The 21,457-nt window shown below is 34.4% G+C and overlaps 1 protein-coding gene across 1 annotated transcript in view; it reads left to right on the top strand.

The window, feature by feature from the left end:
- Positions 1-21,457, top strand: part of Prim2 (DNA primase subunit 2) — a 283,327-nt gene that overhangs the window by 47,869 nt on the left and 214,001 nt on the right. The window contains exons 6-7 of the mRNA XM_047558364.1: positions 6,628-6,720; positions 8,825-8,962. Coding sequence (XP_047414320.1) covers positions 6,628-6,720; positions 8,825-8,962 — 231 coding nt within the window. The remainder of the gene's footprint in view (positions 1-6,627; positions 6,721-8,824; positions 8,963-21,457) is intronic.

Raw genomic sequence — 21,457 nt, 5'->3', positions numbered from 1 at the left:
TTACTCTCATGTGATTCTCTGTTAGTAGAAGCAGGAAGACTTTTAATCTTGTCTTGGTTGTTCAAAGGATGAGTATATTTTAGGCATGAATCTAGGAGAACCTGAGCAAATGAAAAATGTTCATATTTTCTCTAATAGTTTTTAAGGAGAAAGTAGGTGAAAAGAGAACACTCAAGATTATTTTAGGAATTTAGAATAATTAAGTTGATAGCATTTTAATTAGTAAAGTTTTAGGTGGTCATTCTGCATTTTTCAGTGAAAATTTTCTTACTCTGGCCGTTTAAATTTTGGTTATAACTAAATGGATGAATGAAGATTTTGAATGTGTGTGAAAAATGAATGAACTTTTTAATTCACCAAGGAAAGATATAATATTTACTCACAAGCTATAATGTAGGGAATAACATGAATTTTAGATCGGATGTGCATGATATGTATTTTATTTGGTTATTTTGGGAATATTGAAATTCTTTAGAATTTCAAACACATTGAATTTCTCAGAATTTTATTCATAATTTCTAATCTAAGCAAGACTGTATAACTTCTTTCCCCTCTTTATTTGGAAGGTAGATTTCAGTGATAGGAAATCTTATTACATTCTTTAATAACCTCTAGTTTTTATTTAAGTTTTTGAGGTTTTGTTTGCTTTTTAAAAATTCTATCTGGACTGTATTTCTAAGACAGAAGACTGAACACATAAAGTCTCTTGCAACTAGAGTGTTCTGTTGTATGGCAGTTGAATTATTGTGTGCTTCCCTAGTATTTACTTGGTAAGTGGCTAATTGCTTAGAAATAATCATGATTTTCTTAATACAACCGTTTGAAATTAGGGAAAGATACTATATTGCACTAGGTGAAGTATTAGTGATACTTATATATTGATGTAGGATTGTTTAGTTAGAACCTAAAATATTAGGACAAACACCTGTATGTTCGAAGATACTGATACTAATTTTTTGGTGCAGTAACAAGTGATTTAAAATGTCTGTGACAAGTTAACACATTTGGCCTTAAATTCTGTCTTGCCAGATTCAATTAAAATTAATCTGGCAAAGAGTAATACGTGCAATTAGTTATTCTCATTAATGGTAGGGAGCACAGACATGCATATTAAAATTTCACTTAATTTCAAATAAATAAGTGAGAAAATTTAAGTTGGATATTCACTTAACAAATGAGAGATTGCTGTTAAAACATGAAGATTCTTTCTCCTTTTGCCCTATCTTCTTGATTATTTTCTTCCATTGTCAATTGCTATTTGAAATTTATAGCTTGGTTCAAAAATTGGTCCTATAACATAGCTACCTCCTCTTAGATATTCTCTGCAGTGTGCATCTTGTTGTATATTTGAGTTTCAAAGGATTTCCTGTATGGAATGCAAAGTAAGAGGTAAATAGTCAATTAAGTAGAGAAGTTACTGTCAACAGAAATATATGTAAACAAAACAAATGCTGAAGCAGAATAATCTGATGTTAGCTCTTAGAGAAATATTTGCTATTGCTAAACGTTAATTTAAACACTTCAGAATGAGTGGTGATTATATGTAATTTGTGCACTGACACCTTTTAAGTTTTATCTATAAGATTTTTCATGTCATCTAATTGTATTACATTTTCAGTTTCTGATTCTTTATCTTATTCATTACCAACATGAGGTGAGGTAAAAATTTTCAGTTGGTGATCTTGTCTTTGATTGCTTTTTATGTTACAAATTCGTTCAATTCTCTTGCAAAGTGAAATCTTTATTTTTTAAAAAAATTTGGAGATCTGTGGCATCATGGGTTTTAGGGTCAGAAATACTTTGATTAGTAATCTAGTTTGATTTTATTCATATTAATTAGCTGTAAAACTAAGATAACACCTACCTCATAGGGTCTTTGGTAGGATTAGATGAGATAGTATAAGTAAAATAGTTAGGATAGTAACTAGCAGGTAGTATGTGTAGATTTCAACCTTCATTGACCTAGAATGTGCAGATTGACACACCTAAACTCCTCCGTGCTCTATTTCAACTATCATATAACAACAGTGAGAGACATTTTGAACGAGTGCACAGTGGTGAGATAGCTATCATCCATTCACCTCTTCTGTTTCTGTAGCACTGCCATCCTTCTTTCTGTGTAGTTTCTTACCTCTTCCCCCCCACCCCCACCCCCCGACTGTTCTTTTGGGAAAGGCACAGAAAGAACAGGGATGGAGAGGTGGTTGGTGGAGTGGGCAGTGCATTCATTCAGAATAGGTTTTTTGTTTTCGTTTTCCTTTGAGGGAAGGTGTTTGCTCCTAGAAAATACATTTAAAAATCAATTTTCCATTGGATCTTTACCTGTGCAAACACAGAGAAAGAATTCTGTAGTTAAGTGACAAGAAATATAGTCTTAGACTCAATAGGTTTGGACAAATGTTGAAATTATTAGATAAGCATGACAGTAATGTCCGTATCTTACTGGATTTAAGTTGGTAACCAGGATCTTTAATTTTGAGCTAATAGAACAAAATTTTAAAAATATGCAAGAAAGTAGCAATTTGAAATTGAAATAAGTATATAACAATATCCAGATCATGACATATCTAATGGGTAAATTTAATATAATATATACGTATATAAAGGAAAATAAAACTTATCTGTAATCTCTTTTCCTAGGCAGTTGTATTTTATTTTGGGTTTTCCCCCGAGTATAAGCTCACATGCATACATAGACACTTTCTTTCTCTCTCTTAAAGATTTTATTTATATGTTTTTGGTTGGTGCTGAGGATTGAAACCCTCCAGGATCTAGAGCCTCATGCATGCTAGGAAAGTATTCTACCCTAGTGCTATGTCCCCAACCCCTCAAAGATTTATTTTAATTTACCATCACCTATTTACCTGTGCCTAACAATATTTTTTGAATATCTGTGATAGTAATCATAAATCTCCTTAATTTTAAAAATAATTTTATTGACTGTATAATATTCCATTACAACACAATTCATTTCCTTTTATTTCATTTTTTAACCTTTTAAAAATGATTAAGTATAATACATGTCCAGAAAATGAGATAAAACAAAAGCATATTGTTTAGTTGAGGACTAAGTGAATATCAGACTGTCATCCAGGTGAGGAAATAAAGCATTGCTGTCACCCACAAACTGTCCTGTGCTTTCCTTCTCTGTCTGCTAGAGAAGACCACTACTCTAACTTAATGCAATCACTTTTTTACCCCCTGCTTTATTTGACTAGTTGAGTATCCATCTCTAAACAATATGGTTTTCCTAATTGAAACAAAGTTTTATATAAATGGAATAATTCAGTGTGTTTTGTGTCTGTATTATTCTGCCTAATGTATTTTCAAGATTTTTGTGCATTGTGTGGGGTTTTAGTTTGTTTATTTTTGTTACTGTACTTTATTCCACACTATGAATATACCATATTTATTCATTCTACTTTTGATGTACATTTGGGTCCCCACTTTTGGCTATTTTATATAATGTTGCTCTATGGTTATATGACTAATGCTTCTTCATGTCATGATGTCTGAAATGTATGTTTTCCTAGGACTGTTGTTCAAGAACTGCAACATTCCCATCACTTGGAAACTTGTTAGAAATGCAATTTCCAGGACCCACCCTAGACTTTATGTATCAAAAACTCCAGGAAGATGCCCAGCAATTTTATGTTGTAACAAGCTTTCTGAGTGATGCTCAGGAATGTTGCAGTTTTAAGTCCATTGCTCTAGAGCAGAGGCTAGCATAATACTGTCCACTGTTTTTACATGGTTCACAGAGAATGGTATTTATATTTTTAAGCAGTTGAAAAAAATTAAATAACATTTCTTGACTTGGAAAATTATATGAAACGTAACTTTCAGAGTCCATAAATGAAGTTTTAGTATAACATAACTGTCTTCATTTGTTTGTGTATTGACTATGACTATTTTTTGCTACACTGGTAAGCTATTGCTTGTGACAGAGACTGTACAGCTCACAAAGCTTAAGACTTTAGCTATTTGGTCTTTTCTAGGAAGTTTGCTATCTCGGCTTCAGAGTATATGCTTAGAATTAAAATTGCCAGGGGCTGCGGTTGTGGCTCATTGGTAGTGTGCGCTTGCCTAGTGAGGCACTGGTTTCGATCCTCAGCACCACATAAAAATAAAATAAAGGTATTGTGCCCATCTATAAATAAAACAAATAAATAAATATGTATATATAATTATATATATAAAATTTTATATATATGTAAAATTGCCTATAACCTATCATATATATATATATATATATATAAAACCTATCATATATATATAAATATATATATAAAATTGCCAGGTTATAGGGTTTTATATATGATAGGGTTTTAAACCCTATATATTATAGGGTTTTATATATGATAGTTTATATATATATATATATATATATATATATATATAAAATTGCCAGGTTATAGGGTATGTTCCTTCAACTCCTGAGATAATTTCTAATTTCTAAAGTGGTTATACTAATTTCCACCCCTGTCAGTAGTGCCTGAGAGTTCTAATTGCTCTGTATTCTCATCTGTATTGGTGGGTGTGTGGTAGTGTCTTTATTGTGTTACTTTGCCCTCAAAATTGAAAATGAAAAATTTAAAACTTACAGAAAAGTTGCAAAAGTCTCTAAAAGTGAAAATCTACATCCTACCTTTTACAATTTACTTTTTACTGTAGTATTTGTTTTATCGTGTATTATCCATCGTGCTATCAACCCCTCAGTTCATTTCAAGATAAGTTGCAGAAGCCAGTATACTTGCCATGGAGTACTACAGCAGGCATTTCATTAACCAGAGTTCCATATTTAGCATTCTCTTTATTGAAAGTAAAATATACATACTGTGAAGTGCACAGATGTTAAGTGTATTCGTTTATGAATTTTGACAAATGAATCAACTTGTGCAACTCAAACTTATTACCAAGACACAGAACATTGCCATTACCCTGCAAAGTCTCCTCCTGTTCCATTTGTAGAGTGGGATTAGTAAATACAAAAATGGGCTTTAAATGCAGAGCTTTCCTGTTGGTCTGGCAATTCTGAGTGAACAGAGAACTTCGATGCTTTGTTTTACCTACCAATCCACAGTCTGAAATCTAAGGTGTTTCTTTATGATTTCATTCAGTTTCATTTTTACTCCTGAAATTTTTATTTGTTTTAAAAAAGTTTGTTCTTTCTCTTCATCTCTCTTTTTAAAAACAAATCACTTTTTACAGTTTCATCTTCATACAGTTACCACTGGGTTTGTCTTTTATTTCTTTATACATAGTAGCATAGTTATAATTTTTATGTTTTATGAATCTTTTTTCCTTAGTTTTTTCTCATGAAATGTAGTTTTATTATGAGCTTTGTTATAAAATACAATGTGCTTAACATTGTATTTCAGAATTTATTTGTAGGAATGCTTTAGGGCATACTGTAAAGTTGCTTTCTTCCAGAGAGGATTTGAATTTGCTTCTGCCAGGCGCCTAGAATGTTTGAACTGGGCACTACCTTATAACAAGTTGAAGGCCTGGGCCGTGACCCACAGCATTTGAACATGATGGTCTCTTGTTAGGTACCCTACTTTGTATAATAACCTTCTGTGTTGTTAAAAAGACATTTTTTAATTTTCAGAGTTTTTTGATTGTTTTCTGTAAGAGGTTGACCTAAATAACTTGGCTGCTTTACTGAAACAGCAAGTTCAACTACAATATATTTAATTAGATACTTCTTGTTGGACATTTAGTCTTTTTTCTAATTATAAATAACATGGTAATGAAGAAACATTATTCCTATTTATATACTTGTCCTGTTATTAAGATTAATCTGAAAATTAAATCATTAGGGTCTTCATTTTTTAAAGACTTTTTGATATATATTGTTAATCTGCCATGCACAAAGATTGTATATTCTAAATATTTCTAACTTTTGTCGTTTCATTGGTAAATTATTTTTGCACATATAATATAATATTGACTGTTTGCGTTTTACTGTTTTTGGGTTACTGACTACTACTTACAGAGAGGATCTCAGATGTTAGATGATGTAACGGGTTCCCTCAATTTGTCATTTATATTTCATTTTTTATTTATGGATTTTCTGGGTATTGAAGTTTGAGGTTTTTGTTTAGTAGATGTATCAATCTTTTCTTTTATAAAGCTATAAGAAGTCTCAGATAATAGATTTGCAGTTATTCCTAGAAAAAATAGTGTTTCAAGTTTGGATTGTTTTATATGACTAGAAAACTGAGAAATAATTAAACCACTCTTAACCTTAAATAGGCATTTTAACAAATTATCATAACTCTTGAATTGAAATAATACTCATTTTTAGTGTATTTTAACCTCAGTTTTTATTATAGTTCCTTTCCTTTTGTTGTAATACTTCGTTTCTCTGCTATTGTTCTTGTGATATACATCTTCAGAAATTGGCAGATAAAAAATTTAAAGATTATTGAGTTTAGATTCTTCCATATTTTTGCCTTCGTTAGTGATAATCATGATTCTGTAATCATATTACAAATGCTTTGAAATATTAGGATATTAAATTTTTTATAAAAGTATAGGATATTCATTAGAACAGGAGAACATTTTGTTTTAATTGAAAAAGGCTTAATTTTTAAAAATGGTATAAAATATGTTTCCTTTTAGATAAGCGATGAAGAGAAGAGTCTTCGAGAAGAGGAAATTATTACCTCTTCAAGTTTAAATGAGGCTCAGTGGGAGATGGAGTCAGTATATAAAGTATGTAAATATTTAAAGTGTGTTCTAGCATTTGTTAAATATGTTACTTTGAGCTTTGTGCATGTTTAATTAATACATTTGTATAGCACCTCATCACCACCTCTGCTCCCTCTCCTGCACAGATCTTGTCTTCACTGCACTAAGGCTGTGCCAACATTCCCCACCAGACTGTTGACTTACACAGATATCCTCCTAACTGCTGGAGCCAGACCACCACTACAGGCCATTCTTTTAAAGGAATAAACTCCTTGCATTGATTGGGTTCCTGTACCCACAAAGCTCCTGCAGAATACCCTCATGTCTTATTTGGCTCTAACACTCTATTCAAATCTCTGCCTTGCATGGAAGCCCTCTTTGCTGCTTTGGGCTTTGACACCATGCTTCCTTATGTGGTCTCTACTGTATTCTGCTTGGACTGTGATACTGTAAGCTACCTGCTCTCCTTCCTTAACCTACTCAGATTCCTGCTTCCTGTGCTAGGTCCCCTTGGCTTCCCCAGCCCCTCAGCATAGATACTGTGTATGAAACTACCAGATAGCTTTTGGCTTGAATAGTTCTGAAGGGGAAGAGGAGAGAGCTGAAATTCAGTTTAAAATTTGATAACTCTAACCTCACAATTTCCTTTGAAAAGACTATGCTGTTTATCATTGAGAGTGCTAGTAGTTTAAATCCTTCCTCTGCATTAGCTCCTCATTCTAGCCTCCCTGTTGCTAACTGTTGGACCATCATTTAGTCGGCCTTTCACACTGGGAGTATGGGGGTCACTTTTCCTCCCACATCATATATTTCCCATTACTCTGCCTTTATATCATCTTACACTTCTGCCTGGACATTTTTATTTCCTCTGTGACCACCTTAATAAGCTTGAATCATGGAATGTTATTGCTAAAGAACCTCTAAGTATCATTTAGCTCTTCTCTTTCTCCTCTCTCCCAGTTTCACAGATCTGAATGCTGCATTTGAGAAGCATATATAAAGTTAACCAATCTTGTCACTAGGAGACTTGACAAGATTCTAGACTTAGATTAGAACTGTTATTTCCAAACTTCTGTCTCCTTTTCTCACCTGTTATTGTGTTAAATCCTCTTACCTGTTCCTCTCCTGTGTCCTGTTGAACCACGTGTTTGATGCAGTATCACACATGATACCACCATGTAGAGCTATTTGGCTTTTCAAGTATTTGTCTCTTGCTGTTCTCAGTTATGTGATGAACTCCTTGAGGACAAGGACAATTGTAGTAATAGAAATTGGTACATGTATCAAAAGCTATTTGGTTAAAAATCATGTGACCTGTTTATAGCATGAGGTGTCATCAGACACATGGAATTGTAGGCATATAGATTTCACTCTTCTAGAACTTGGGTGAGTAGACATGTTTGGGGATCAATTTTCACCTAATTTTTTAATCTTATTATAAAAAGAAGAAAAATGATATTGGAGAGTGAGGATGGTTTTCATAGTTAACTAATACCATATTCTACTTACCTATTAAAATTTCAGGATAGTTCATAGGATCTAAAAAACCTAGAGTATTATTTTTAAGTAGTTAAGACATTTATTTTAATAACTAAACTGAACACTTATTATTATTTCCATTTCTTAGTGTGAAGTTTAGCTTTTCCAATGTATTTCTCCGGGGAAAGAATAGCTGAAGAAATTTGAAATTACTTTGCTTACAAGTAATTTTCAGTGCCGAATTTGGTGTATACAAGTTAGGATTTTTGGGGGGACAGAATAAAATGTGGGATGTATCCTGTGAGGTGAATGTAACATGCTAAGAGATCTTGAATCAGAAGTTTGAAATCCTGAGCATTATAATTCGTTAATACATAAGTTATGAATAAAAGAAAATATTCTAATTTGCCTCTTTCTTATTGTTAATATTATTTTTTGAAGCATTTGTTCTGAAACAAATTATTTTTATACTGCTGTTCCTTTTAATGATAATTGTTTGGTTGTAAGGAATATAAATTCATCTTTTTGTTTTTGTTTTGGATCTGCTAAGACTAATGAATTTCTCTGTTTAGACCTAATATTTGTAAAGACTTCGAGGATTTCTAATGACAGGCACTGACTATTTTTTCCTGTGTCACCCTAAATTCAGATCCCTTTTGCTGATGCTCTAGATTTGTTCCGAGGAAGGAAAGTCTACTTAGAAGATGGCTTTGCTTATGTGCCACTTAAGGACATTGTGGCAATCATCCTGAATGAATTTAGAGCCAAACTGTCCAAGGCTTTGGCAGTAAGTGTTTCACTTCATTTCTGTATTTGATGTGCTCACATTTTAAATCATACACCCTTGGTAGTTTTGTTTTGTGCTCCTTTAGGGAGTAAGTTAATTTAATTTTCATAATGCTGTTTAAATTGCTTATGACGTTATACTGTTCATTCCAGAACCCCCAGGTTTTTATTGGTTACTACCCACAGTTGGTTTTCTTTTTTTTTCTTCTGTGAGTACTGATGGCGAGCTTATTAATTTCATGAGTGGCCTCTGGATTTCTTTAGGGTTGTGGCTTTTTACCTTGATGATGAACTTCATATATGATTCTTGGTAGATATAACCCCTGGATTTCTGTTCCAAATTAGTGTTTTGTATCAGTAGAGGGCAATTTAAAAGATAGTTTTTTTTGTTTATTTATTTGCAGTGCTGGGGATTGAACCCAGTGCTGTGTGCATTCTAGGCAAGCACTCTACGGCTGAACTAAATCTCCAGCCTAGAAGGAACTCCTTATGTAATGTATTAAAAACTCTTGTGCCATGTGCTAGTGCTGCAATAACAGTCCAGTGCTGGATGCAGCCAGAGGTACTGTACAGAACAAATGACAGAATTAGTGTGTTTAAAGTAGTTTGCTGAAAGCATGGCACTTGAGGTGACATCTTAAAATTGTACACGTTTTGCATTATTGTTGTCTTCTAATGTAGGTCCAGTCTTTGAATTTTTTTTTTTTTGATACTTAATATGTAAGAGGGAGAACTTCACAGTATAAAGATGAGACTCTTTTAAGCTATCCTGATTACTTATAAATATATACTAAGCTCTCCTTTTCAGTTAAAAATCATAGCATTTCTGGTATAAATAAGTTTTATTATTGACTCTCTGGGGTTGCCTAAATATGTATCATTGGCACTTGGGAAGACTGAAGTATTAACTTTACTTTTATTAAATGAGATAATTTATGAAAACACCTTGTAGATTTTAAACTTGTATGTGTGGTGTGTTTGTGATGCTGTGTGTGTGTGTGTGTGTGTGTGTGTGTGTGTGTGTGTGAGTTTGTGGTGCTGGGAATTGAACCCAGGGTCTTGTGTGTATCAGCAATTTCTACCACTTAGCTACGTTCTCACCCTTGATTAAGTGTTTATTAAAATTCTTTTTTGATCCCTAATCCTATGTTACTTTTTTACCTTATTCTTGTTGCTGATAAATTATTTCTTCTCTTGTCTGAAACAGTAGTTAGTACTACTTATAGTCTCTTTATAGGTAAGAATAGTGTCTTTCACCACTGAGATCATCTGTGGAAGACACGAATATTAGTCTATTAGATGGATGTTCCCCCTCTTTTATTATTCTTGGTTTTGCCTATTTTTTCTTTGTTGACATTTTGGATAGCACTTCTTTGGGTAAATCAGCCATATGTTTTTTAGGACATTAGCTAAATGTCATCCACTAAATGCCTATAGTGACCCCTAGTCTCCATGACGATCATAGATATCACCATACATTTCAGGAAGTTTCCAGGGTATTAGTACCACCTTCAGGCCAATTACGATGACTCCTCCCTCAATATTTGGTCCATGTATTTGACATAGTGTAGTTCTGACTGAATAATATATGAAGTTGTTTGGGTTTTCTGCAAAAAAATCTTCTTGCTAAAAAATGGGCACATGGGATGAAATAGTCCTTTTTTTCTCTTCTGAATAGTATTATAACTGAATGTGATACCTATAACTGCTGCAGCCAGCTTGAGATAAGGCAGATGACTATTGAGGATAGCCCAGTTTGCAGGATAGACTTGTAGAAAGGTGGAAAGAATCTGAGGGCTTACTGATGCCATTGAATAGCTGAATTCACCAGCTGTGGAACCACTAAGATTTCTTATTATGGGATAATGATGTTTCAATTTTTAAGTAGCTAATTTAGGAATTCATATTTGAGTGGAATTGTGTTTCTGGCAGCAGAAAACCTCTTGACACTAGCTTAATGTCCCCATTAGGTAGTTTTTTTTGGTTTTTTTTTTTTTTTTAAACCCCAGTTGCAGGTAACAGAAAACCAGCCCGGGCTACCTTAATCAGTAAATGGTAGCTCATGGAATTGAGCAGTCCAGATGTAGTAGTGGGAGTTTCATACATAGCTTGACTGGTGTTCTAGCTTTTTCTTTGCAGTTGCCTTTTCCCCTATGCACATGCTTTGTTCCTTGATTGGGCTTCTCTAATGGTAGCAAAAGTGACTGTTGTTGGGTCAGACTTTATGTATAGCATATCATCCAAAAAAAATTGTCCCAGAATTTCTATCCTTAGTCTTAATATTTACTGTGCTTCTAATGACTTAAGTCATATGATGTAGTAGCTTCCTAAGACTGTCATAGCAAAGTACCACACACTGATGTCTTAAAACAATAGAAATTTATTGTCTCTTGTTTGGAATCTTTGCATCAATGATTTTTCCCTGCCTAGAATGAACTTTTCTCTATATTTGTGCAGCCGACTCTTTCATGTCATTTATAATATTGATGTGGGTGCTAGAGAAGGGTGTATTTTGGGTGTCTTTTCTAACTTCTGGTAGTTTCTTGGCTTGTGACAGTATAACTCCAGTCTTCACATGGCATTCCATCTGTGTAGCACACATTTCTACTTATTACGAAGATACTAGTCATATTGGATTAGAGGCTCTCTTACTCTGGTGTGACCTGTTTTTAATTAAGTATATCTGCAGTGACTCTATTTCAAAATGAGGTCATACATTCTGAAGTACTAGGGGTTAGAGCTTCAACATATGAAATTTGGGGGGACACAATTCAGCTATCATCTTCCTAACACTTAATCAGTTATTGTAGTCAAAGAAATTGCCTGGCCTAAGGTCATGGATCTGCTCCATTAGTCGTTGTTAGTTGGTGGATAATGGGTCCTGACAGCATATTCCTGAAACTACAATATTCCCAAAAGATGTGGAAGACTGACTGCTAGTAATGGGGAGAGGGGAGAATGATAACGGGGAGGCACACAACCTCTGTCTGCTATGTATTGGACACTTAATGTGTATTAAATGTAATTCGTAATTTCTGTATAAGCCAAGCTGTGTAATGCCTAATTTACTCATAACTGTGGAAATGAATCTGAAATTCTTTTACTTTTGGGGCTTCAAACATTTCTGATTTTGTGTATTGCCATGTTTAAATAAATTTTTAATAAATTTTAACTTTATTTTATAATTTTGTCTTAAACTCTTTTTTTTTGCATTTGCTGTACATTTTTCTTTCAGATAATTCAAGACATTTTACATATATTTGCTATCCAGTTTGTCTTTCTAATAATCCAGTGTAGAAAGAAGGATATGTGGCAGGTTTTCACAAAATTTTACAATTTTTTTCTACTTTCTGGGTAGAAGATAGGGGATCTAAGAATACTGAGAGAAAAGAAAAAATTTAGGGCCTGCACTGTAGCTAAGTGGTACAGCACTTGCCTAACACATGCACAATGCCCTGGATTTAATCACTGGTACCAAAAAAAACAAAACGAAACAAAAAACAAAAAGATAAAATTCTATGAAATCCTAAGTGTGTAATACAATCATTTTTCAGCAAGTTGTACTTAAACTTTATATTTTTTGGATAAGAAATACAGCATATGAACTTTGAATTCCTTTCTTCTTCCCATCCTGCTGCTCATTCTTCCCCTTCCAGCATCCTTTTTTTTTCAGATTTAAAAAATTGGTTCTTTTTAGATATATATGACTGTAGTGTATTTTGACACATTAAACATACATGGAGTAAAATGCATTCTAATTAGGATCCCATGTGTGTGTTTGTATGATGTGGAATTTTACTGGTGGTGTATCCATTTATGAACTTAAGAAGGTTATATCTGATTCATTCTACTATCTTTCCTATTCCCATTACCCCTCCCTTCCCTTCCTTCCTCTTTGTCTAATCCACTAAACTTCTTTTCTCCCTGCCCCCACTTTGTTGCGTGTTAACTTCCACATATCAGAGAGAACTTTGGTTCTTTGGGATTGTCTTATTTCACTTAGCATGATAGTCTCCAGATTCATCCATTTACCAGCAAAATGTCATAAAGTCATTCTTTTTTATGGCTGAGTAATATTCCATTGTGTATATATACCACATTTCTTTATCCCTTAATCTGTTGAGGTGCACCTAGGTTGGTTCTATAGTTTAGCTACTGTGAATGGAGCTGCTATAAACATTGATGTGGTTGCATCACTATAGTATGCTGATTTTAAGTCTTTTGAGTATAAACCAAGGAGTGGCTTAGCTGGATCAAATGGTGGTTCCATTCCAAGTTTTCTGAGGAATCTCTGCTTTCCAGAGTGGTTACACCAGTTTGCAGTCCCACCAACATATATGAGCCCAACATTAATTCCTAAATTTAATTTTTTAAAATTTGAAAAAATCACAAATTTACAGAAAAGTTTCAAGTAAAAAAACAGTAACTTTTTCTCTAAACTATTTGAGGCTAAGTTCCCATTCTGATTCCTTGTCACTGCTGATACTTTTTAGTGTGATTCCTATAAATGGGACATTTCTTCCCATAATCCCAAAATCAACTGTAAAAATAAGGAAATTAATATCAGTATGTTAATATATTCTAATCCTCAGACTCCATTCAAGTTTCACTAGTTGTCTCAATCATGTCCTTTATTGTAAAAGGATCTAACCTACATTACATGTGCCGTTTAGTTGTCATATGCCTCTTTAGTGCCCTTCAGGCTGGAACAAATTCCTAGGTTCTTCTTCACTTTCATGGATTTTGTTGATTTTTAAATTTTTAAATTTTTTGGTAACAGGGATTGAACCCAGGGACACTACCGCTGAGCCACATCCCCAGCCCTTTTAATTTTTTTTTTTTTTATCTGGAGACAGGGTCTTGCTAAGTTGCTGAGGCTGGCTTTGAATTTGCGATCCTCCTGCCTCAGGGTCCTGAGCCCTTGGGATTGCAGGTGTGGGCCACTGTGCCTGGTGACTTTGTTGCTTTTGAAGATTATAAACTAATTATGTTGTTGAACATCCTCCAGTTTGTGTGATGTTTCCATGTGTTTAGATTCAAGTTATAAATTTTCAGAGTATCATAGAAGAGAAACTGATTCATTGCATTCTGTCAGATGGCATGATTCTGATTCATCCTAATTCTGATTGATTTTGTCAAAATTTATTTGCTCATCCTATTGTTGATAGGCATTTGGATTTTCTTTTCTTTTTGGTTATTATTAATACTGCTCTGAATATTCTAGTACATCTTTTGACAAGCACATTTCTGTTGGTTATGTGCCTTGGAGTGAAATTGTACATGTGTGTTTAGTTTTAGTGGATTCAGATTTACTTTAAATGAATTTGTCCTGATTAATGGTGGGTTGTGCAGAGTTTTGGCCTCAGTGTCTTGACTTGATTGAGGAGGGACAGAGACCTGCTGTCTTAGGCAGTGCTTATCTTTCACTTGTGTGTCAGGGCCTGGCCTCGTTAAGAGGAAATCCAGAGAACCCTTTGCCTTATCCTTCAGGAGAATGGATAGAGTGTATTGCTTGGGAACCTGTCCTGACAACTGTGGAGGGGGACAGCAAAGAGGAGGAGGAGTTTCTTTTAGAGCTGTTGGTGCAGTAGAAATCTAAAACTGTTGCTATGTTCTCTGTATTACTGTCCTTTCCAGTGAGGGAGGTTTTGACCTTGGAGTATGTAATTGAAAAATTTCAACTTTATAAATGGAAATATTCTTGTAGGATGAGAAAAAGTGCCCTAAAGTAGATTTAAAAGGCATTTTAATTCATGGTAGAGGATGAAATAAATGGTTTTGGGGAAAGTTGTAAATTGATTGAAGAGTTTTACCCCAGGTGATATCTGAAAACTTGTTCTTAACTTGGATCATGTGATTTTTATAATATAACTAATCTGGCTTTTAAATTGCTTTAGGACTGGTAAAATTTTGGCAGTGCCTTCTCCTTTGATATGAACTCTTTTTTTACCCTATAGAACCATATAATTCAACTGTGACTCTGCCTCCTCTGGGAGCCCAGAGGAAGTGTTTCCTTTGTGCTCTGCATGCCACCAAACTATGAGAGAATCATTTTCATTATGTGTTTTTCTCCTCAACTAAAATGCAAGCTCTTAATTCAGATTTTCTTTCTAGTGTAACATCTCACACATGTGGTCAGTGCTCAGTGAAATTCTATTGAACTGATAGACACTATGAGAATAAAGTCCTCCTGGGTTCATAGATTATTGTTGGTGCATATGTCAGTTGATCCTCATTACAAGTTTCTGAGATAGGCAGGGATTGTAATCTGCATTATACACATGAGGATAATGTAGCTCAGAGAGACTAAGTCATTTGTCCCAGGTTACATTGGCCAGTAATTGCTGGAGCCATGGCTGGATCTCAGATTTTCTGTTTATAATTTTTAGGACCTTTTGATGACAAATGTTTGTGTAAGTTTGTGTTTGTGTAAGTTATATAATTAGGGGATTTAGATATCCAAACTCAGAAAATATTGAAAGGTACAGTTTTAAAGTAGGCAAAAAGGGTGAATTTGGATTTATGATACACTAGATTGGTAACCAGGTAGGGAAAACAATGAGAGAAAAGTGTATTTCTTTGCTTCACATAACAGTTTTAGGAACTGTGACCAGTTCTTTCATTTAGTGGTTTACTTCTTATTTGTTCAACCATACATCATATACAGGGGATATAGTACTTAAGATAGATGCAGTTTCTTCTATTGTAAAGCTTATATTCTAGTAGAAAGTAGATAATCATCAAAGAAATAAATAATTACAATATTATATATGACATGAAAGAGTCAGCCAAACAAATATAGAGAAAAGTTCATGCTAGGCAGGGAAAAGTCATTGATGCAGGGTTCCAAAGAGGGAAACTTGACATTTTTATTTAGAAGAAAGAAGGCCAGTTTGCTCCAACATGGTGTGCTTGAGTTTGGTTTTTTTCAGCTTAATGTAGCAGAAAGCCATTAGTTGCTTTTCAGTAAAAGAGTGATGGGATCTGATTTCTATTTTAAATAGATTCCTGGGGCTGGTGCTTGAAAACCATTTTGGAGGGTCAGGAAAGAATGGAAGCAGGACGACTGGGTTGGAAGTAATCTGGATTGTGACTTGCAATGAGTGACTGCTAGTAACCACTGAGAAGTCAATGGATTGCAGTTACATTTCTGAAGTATTGTTGACATGGTGGATTGGTATGAGAGAAAAAGAAGAATCAGATTGATAGTGATGATGATAATGATTATTTAAACTCAATAACAATTTGATATTTGCCAAGTGCTGTTCTAAATGATCTACATGAATTAAGACATCTAGTGTATATAGTAGCCCCATGGTGGGTGCTATTCTCACTCTGAATTTTACCATATCCTTGCACAGGTAGTGATGAACAGAGGCAGAGTTTGAGTTTATATAGCCTGGTCTCAGAGACTGTTCCTTATTATTGTTAGTGACTAAAGTTTTGGCTTGAAAAAAATCAGTATTCAGTTTAGTTCCTTGGTGCCTGGGATTGAACTCAGGGTCTCCTGAATGCTGAGCACATGCAGTACCACTGTGTGCATAACTATACTGTGTGCATAACCTCCCCTGCCCCCCGTAGCTTGTAATTCTCTTGAATGCTTGCTTACTTTGGATTAATATAGGAGTTTCTGCATCTTATTTTTGTCTGCCTAGTTGACTTCTTGTCTAACTACTTGAGTTTTTGTTGCTTAGTATATCTTTTCTAAAATTACTTCCTGATTATTTCATGTCACTTTAAAATGGATTGCTGTGAACCAGTGTTGCAGCTGATTGATAATCAATAGGCAAGGAGTAAGAAACACCTTCACCTCCACCATTAATGTCAGGCACCATTTGTTCTCATGGTAATGATCTGTAGGGAAATGCAGTTAAAAACTATGAAATCATTCATTTTGGAAGAAAAAAGGTAAACATATTCTCTTTTGACTTCGACATGTTTATTGACTGAATATGCTAAGCTGAACTTGATCATTGTTCTAGTTGTGAGATACTGGTTTTTAAAGTTCTATGTAAGGTCCACTAAATAATTTGCTATCCGTCCAACAAATTTCTTTAGCAGGTATCAGGCTTGTGCATAGTGGCTGGGTAATACTGGGAAATGGAACAGGAGCGTGACCCTCAAGAACTCTCTCTTCTAGTAGAGGGAGGTAAGACGTATGTAAAGGACTCAGTGAATATGTAGAAAGAGAGGAGCGTCTGCAAGTGGTCACCACTTAATCTCAGGGAATTTTGAGACAGATAAAATTGATGCTGGCTTCAAATGACTTGGCTATAGGAGATGAACAGCTTGCTGAGAGTAGTAGAAGTTAGTTGCTGGACTTTTTTGGAAATTGATAGTCGTGTGTCTGTAAAGAGTCACAGGAAATAAAAATTGGAACAGTGGTTGTACCAAGCTAATGAGTTTGAGTTTTAGTGTATTTCCTTCATTGAAAAAAAATCAGTGATTTATATGAAGGTGCTTTGAAATTTCCAAAGTGCTATGTACATTAGATGTTCATTTGAAGGGACTGCTTCATGGGAAGAATAATGTTTTAAGAGGTTTTGATTTTTCTTTTTATTTCTCTCTATGGTGCTTTGCACGGTTATGTATTTTGTAATTATGGAAATGACTTGAGACAAGAATTTTAATGATTGCCTCATTTCAAGTTCTGTCTGCTTTCTGGCTGCCAGCAAATGTAAGTATTAGACATAGAAGTTTTATAGCAGGAAAGGATTTTAGAGTTGTATGGTAATCATTTATGTACCATCTTGTCCTTTTCCTTGACAACTAGAATACAAAGTTTAGTTTTGTAGATATGTGTTAGTTCAGACTCCTCTAACAAATGACCATAAACTGTAAGATCTAACAACAAATATTTATTTCTCTGTTCTGGAGGCTGGAAGACCCAAGACCAAAGTGCTTGCAGATCTAGTATCTGATGAGGGCTTGCCTGTATCCTGATTTGCAGGTGACTGTCTTCCCCTGGTATCCTCACATGATAGAGAACAGAGAGAAAGGGAGCAAATTCTCTTCTTGTCTTTTGTTTTTTTTTTGGGGGGGGGGGAGCCAGGGATTGAACTCAGGCACTTGACCACTGAGTCATGTCCTCAGCCCTATTTTATATTTTATTTAGAGACAGGGTCTCACCGAGTTGCTTAGCACCTCACTTTAGCTGAGGATGGCTTTGAATTTGTGGTCCTTCTCCCTTAGCCTCTCAAGCTGCTGGGATTACAAGTGTGTGCCACTGTGCCTGACTTCTTCATGTCTTTGAAAAGGACAAAATGCCTGGTGTGGCGGCTCACACCTGTTTTCCCAGTGACTTGGGAGGCCAAGATAGAAAGATTGCAAGTTGGAGGCCAGCCTCAGCAATTTAGGGAGAACCTGTCTCAAAAATAAAAAGGATTGGGAATGTAGCTTAGTGATAAAGCACCTGACTTCAGTGTCCAGTACCAAAGTAACTAACTAACTAAATAAAATTTCACTAAGTTCATTCATGAGGTCTCCACTTTTTTTGTGACCTAATTATCTCCCAAAGGCTATTGGATATGCTCATACCTATCATGTATGATAATTCTGCTTTCTGTTTTACAAGGCTCTCTCTAAAACTTGCCACTCAGGCTTCTTCATTTTGTCCATGAAAATTTAACCCCAGATAGGTTGGATAGCTTACCAAAACTCACCCAGCTAATTAGTGAAGGACTCAGGTCCTTCATTATGTCTCCTGGAACTCCTTGAGTTCTGTGCCCTTTTTGCTATAGTTTTGCTATAGTTTCTTGCTTCTCTCCAGGTCTAATCAAATACCTCTCTCCTACACTGCTTTCTGGTATTCACCTTCAGGCAGGTGTTTCTTTGCCTATTTTAAATTGAAGCAGTTCCAGGGTAGCAATTGTGCCAGATTCCACTTAATTTTCTCTGATACCTACTACATACTCCTTTGTGAAGAGTAGGTGCTCAGGTTCCGAGGAATTACTGTGTGAGAGCTGCATGTTGGCATTCTTCTGATTTGTTGAGAAAATAGGTCACACATTAGTATACTGTCTGTAAAAGGAAAGAGCGAAGTACCCAGTAATATGTGCCAAGTGCTGTATGTGCAGAATATTTCTGAAATCTTAATTGCAAATATTTATGACCTCAGAGTACTTCTGAAGCTCTATCCAGGTTGGCTATAGTACTTAAAATTGTTACTCTTTTGACAGTTTTTCTCTGGAGTATGTATGACTTGAATTTTTTATTTTGCTTTGAAACTATATCGTAGCATAAACCAGGTTTAAACTGTAGCTACCTTGAGAATAACAGCTTCATTCTTCATGGTTGAACTCTCCAGAGTAATCCTTCAGTAACTACTTTTGTGTTCACCATTGTGATCTCTCCCATTCACAGAAAAGATAAGATCCCCCCTTTTTTGTAAAGACTCTTGTTTTCCAGATCATTTATCATATTTAAGAATTGTAATTACCCATTTTAAAACCTCAGCCTAGATAGGCTAGAAAATACTTAATAGTTTTACACGTTATTTATGCTCTATTTTTTTTAACCTTCATTGACTCAGAATGCACTGAGACACAGATTTTTATCCCTATTGCCTATCTGTGATGAGAAAATAGCAGATTCCGTTGCTAGGAAACAGCTGAATACTGAAATAGTTTTGTGAGGGGGTACTTGTAAATTCAGTTCTTTGACAGTTCTACTCACATAGAGCAAAAATTTATTCAGTTACTACAAAGAAAGATGTATCACCTGTTAGTTTTCCAATTTAAAAATTTTGCACAGGGGGAGCTAGGAATGTGAAAAATGTTATAGGATTGATTAAGTGTTGAGAATATAATTTTTAACTGTGACTGGACATTGAAAAGTAATGATTATGTACAAATATTCCTTTGAGTTTTCAGTTTTGTTCAAGTTTTCTGATTTATCATTAATGAGAAAAAACTAGATTGATACACACTACATACACATGACACATTGGAACTTCAACTAAAGTAAAATTCTGTATTGATTAAATCAATTTTATCTCATAGAAATAGGAATGGTTATTACCCTGTGTTGGCTATTTTGTGTATGATGTTTGATAATACATTCCAGAGAGAGAATACATATTAAAGTGTTCGGTTATTCTCAGTTTGGCTTTCCTTTTAAACTGATAGTCATTTGATTTTGTCATAATTGTAGTATAAAAAATTTTATTCACATTCAATTAAGTAATTTTTCTTGAGTATTTACTATGTGCCAGGCGAAAAAATTGGGAACACAGATTTGATTAAGCTTTCAGGGTGCACAAAATGTGTGAGAAGAGATAGCCATGGGGGAGAGATGTGAATGGTTGTCCTATTTTGTGGTCAATTAAGAGTGTACCAGGTAGAGAGGAAGCACAGAGTAGATAGTGGCAAACTTGATCTGAGAGTTGCAGAGAGCTTCCAAGATGTCAGCTTTGGGTTTTGCAAGGCTCTTTGTTAGATCTAAGCTATCTCTTGACCTTGACTTTTTGGGAGAGTTAAGGAGTGGGGACCAAGACCGCTTATTATTTTTTTCTGTATTTTAAAGTTCTCTTCTTGTTTATTCCTTGTTCATACTGTTGGCTGGTAATGAGCCTTGGCATTTATCTTCCTGCTTGCTCCATTTAGTCAGGTGAGTGCAGTTCATGTACCAGTTTCTAATTCGGTACCTTCAAATTTTACTGCTTGTCTATTTAATTGCACATATACATTTAGGAATTTGTCAGCGAGTGCAGAATCTATCTTCTGATTTGCATGCATTGAGAATCTTGTGTCTTAGAAATAAAAATCCTATTAAGGCTTTATGTCTTTATCCAAGTGACAGAATCTTGTGAACTTATGTTCGCAGCCTTATATATTAAAGTTGCAGTGATGTAGGAAAAAAGTATCTGAAATGTTCTCGAGAGTAATGTGTGATTTTAAACTAAATATAAAAACAATGAAAATTATCTAAGATTAGTTGATACTAGAAATAATGAAGGAATAATAGAACTGAGAATTACCAAATGTGTAGACTTGATTTTTCTTAATATTTATAGAGGCACTATGTAGAAGTAAATTATTTATGAAATTTGCTGTTTTGTATAAATATTTTTATTTTTTATAATTTTATTTTTTATGGTATGTTTTAAAATGTGATATTAGGTGAGTTTCATTGTTGTCATATGTTCATTGTAAAATAGAAGTGTATAATACATTCATAAGATTTTAGAAATATTATGGAAGTACTTAAGCTCTGGTTTAAAAAATTATGATTGCATTTTGTGAACTATGTTTTGTTCATATACAAGATTATATTTGTTGAGTTGCAAAACAGCCAGGTGAACAATGTCAATGAGCTTACCAAATTGAAGTGTGAATGGGGTAATGATCTAGAAAATAGAGAATTGTACCTGGAAGAAGATATAGAAGACAGATTACTTGCTCATCAATTTGAAACAGAATAGTAGACAAGACTGGTAACTGGAATATTATCTTCTATAACTGTTCCATCAGAAATCCAGAGTTATCACATTGACTAT

The sequence above is a fragment of the Sciurus carolinensis genome, chromosome 7, assembly GCF_902686445.1.
Source record: "Sciurus carolinensis chromosome 7, mSciCar1.2, whole genome shotgun sequence".
NCBI classification, from domain to species: Eukaryota; Metazoa; Chordata; class Mammalia; order Rodentia; family Sciuridae; genus Sciurus; species Sciurus carolinensis.
Note: the sequence above shows the minus strand (reverse complement) of the source record. Positions and strands in the feature narration are given on the sequence as shown.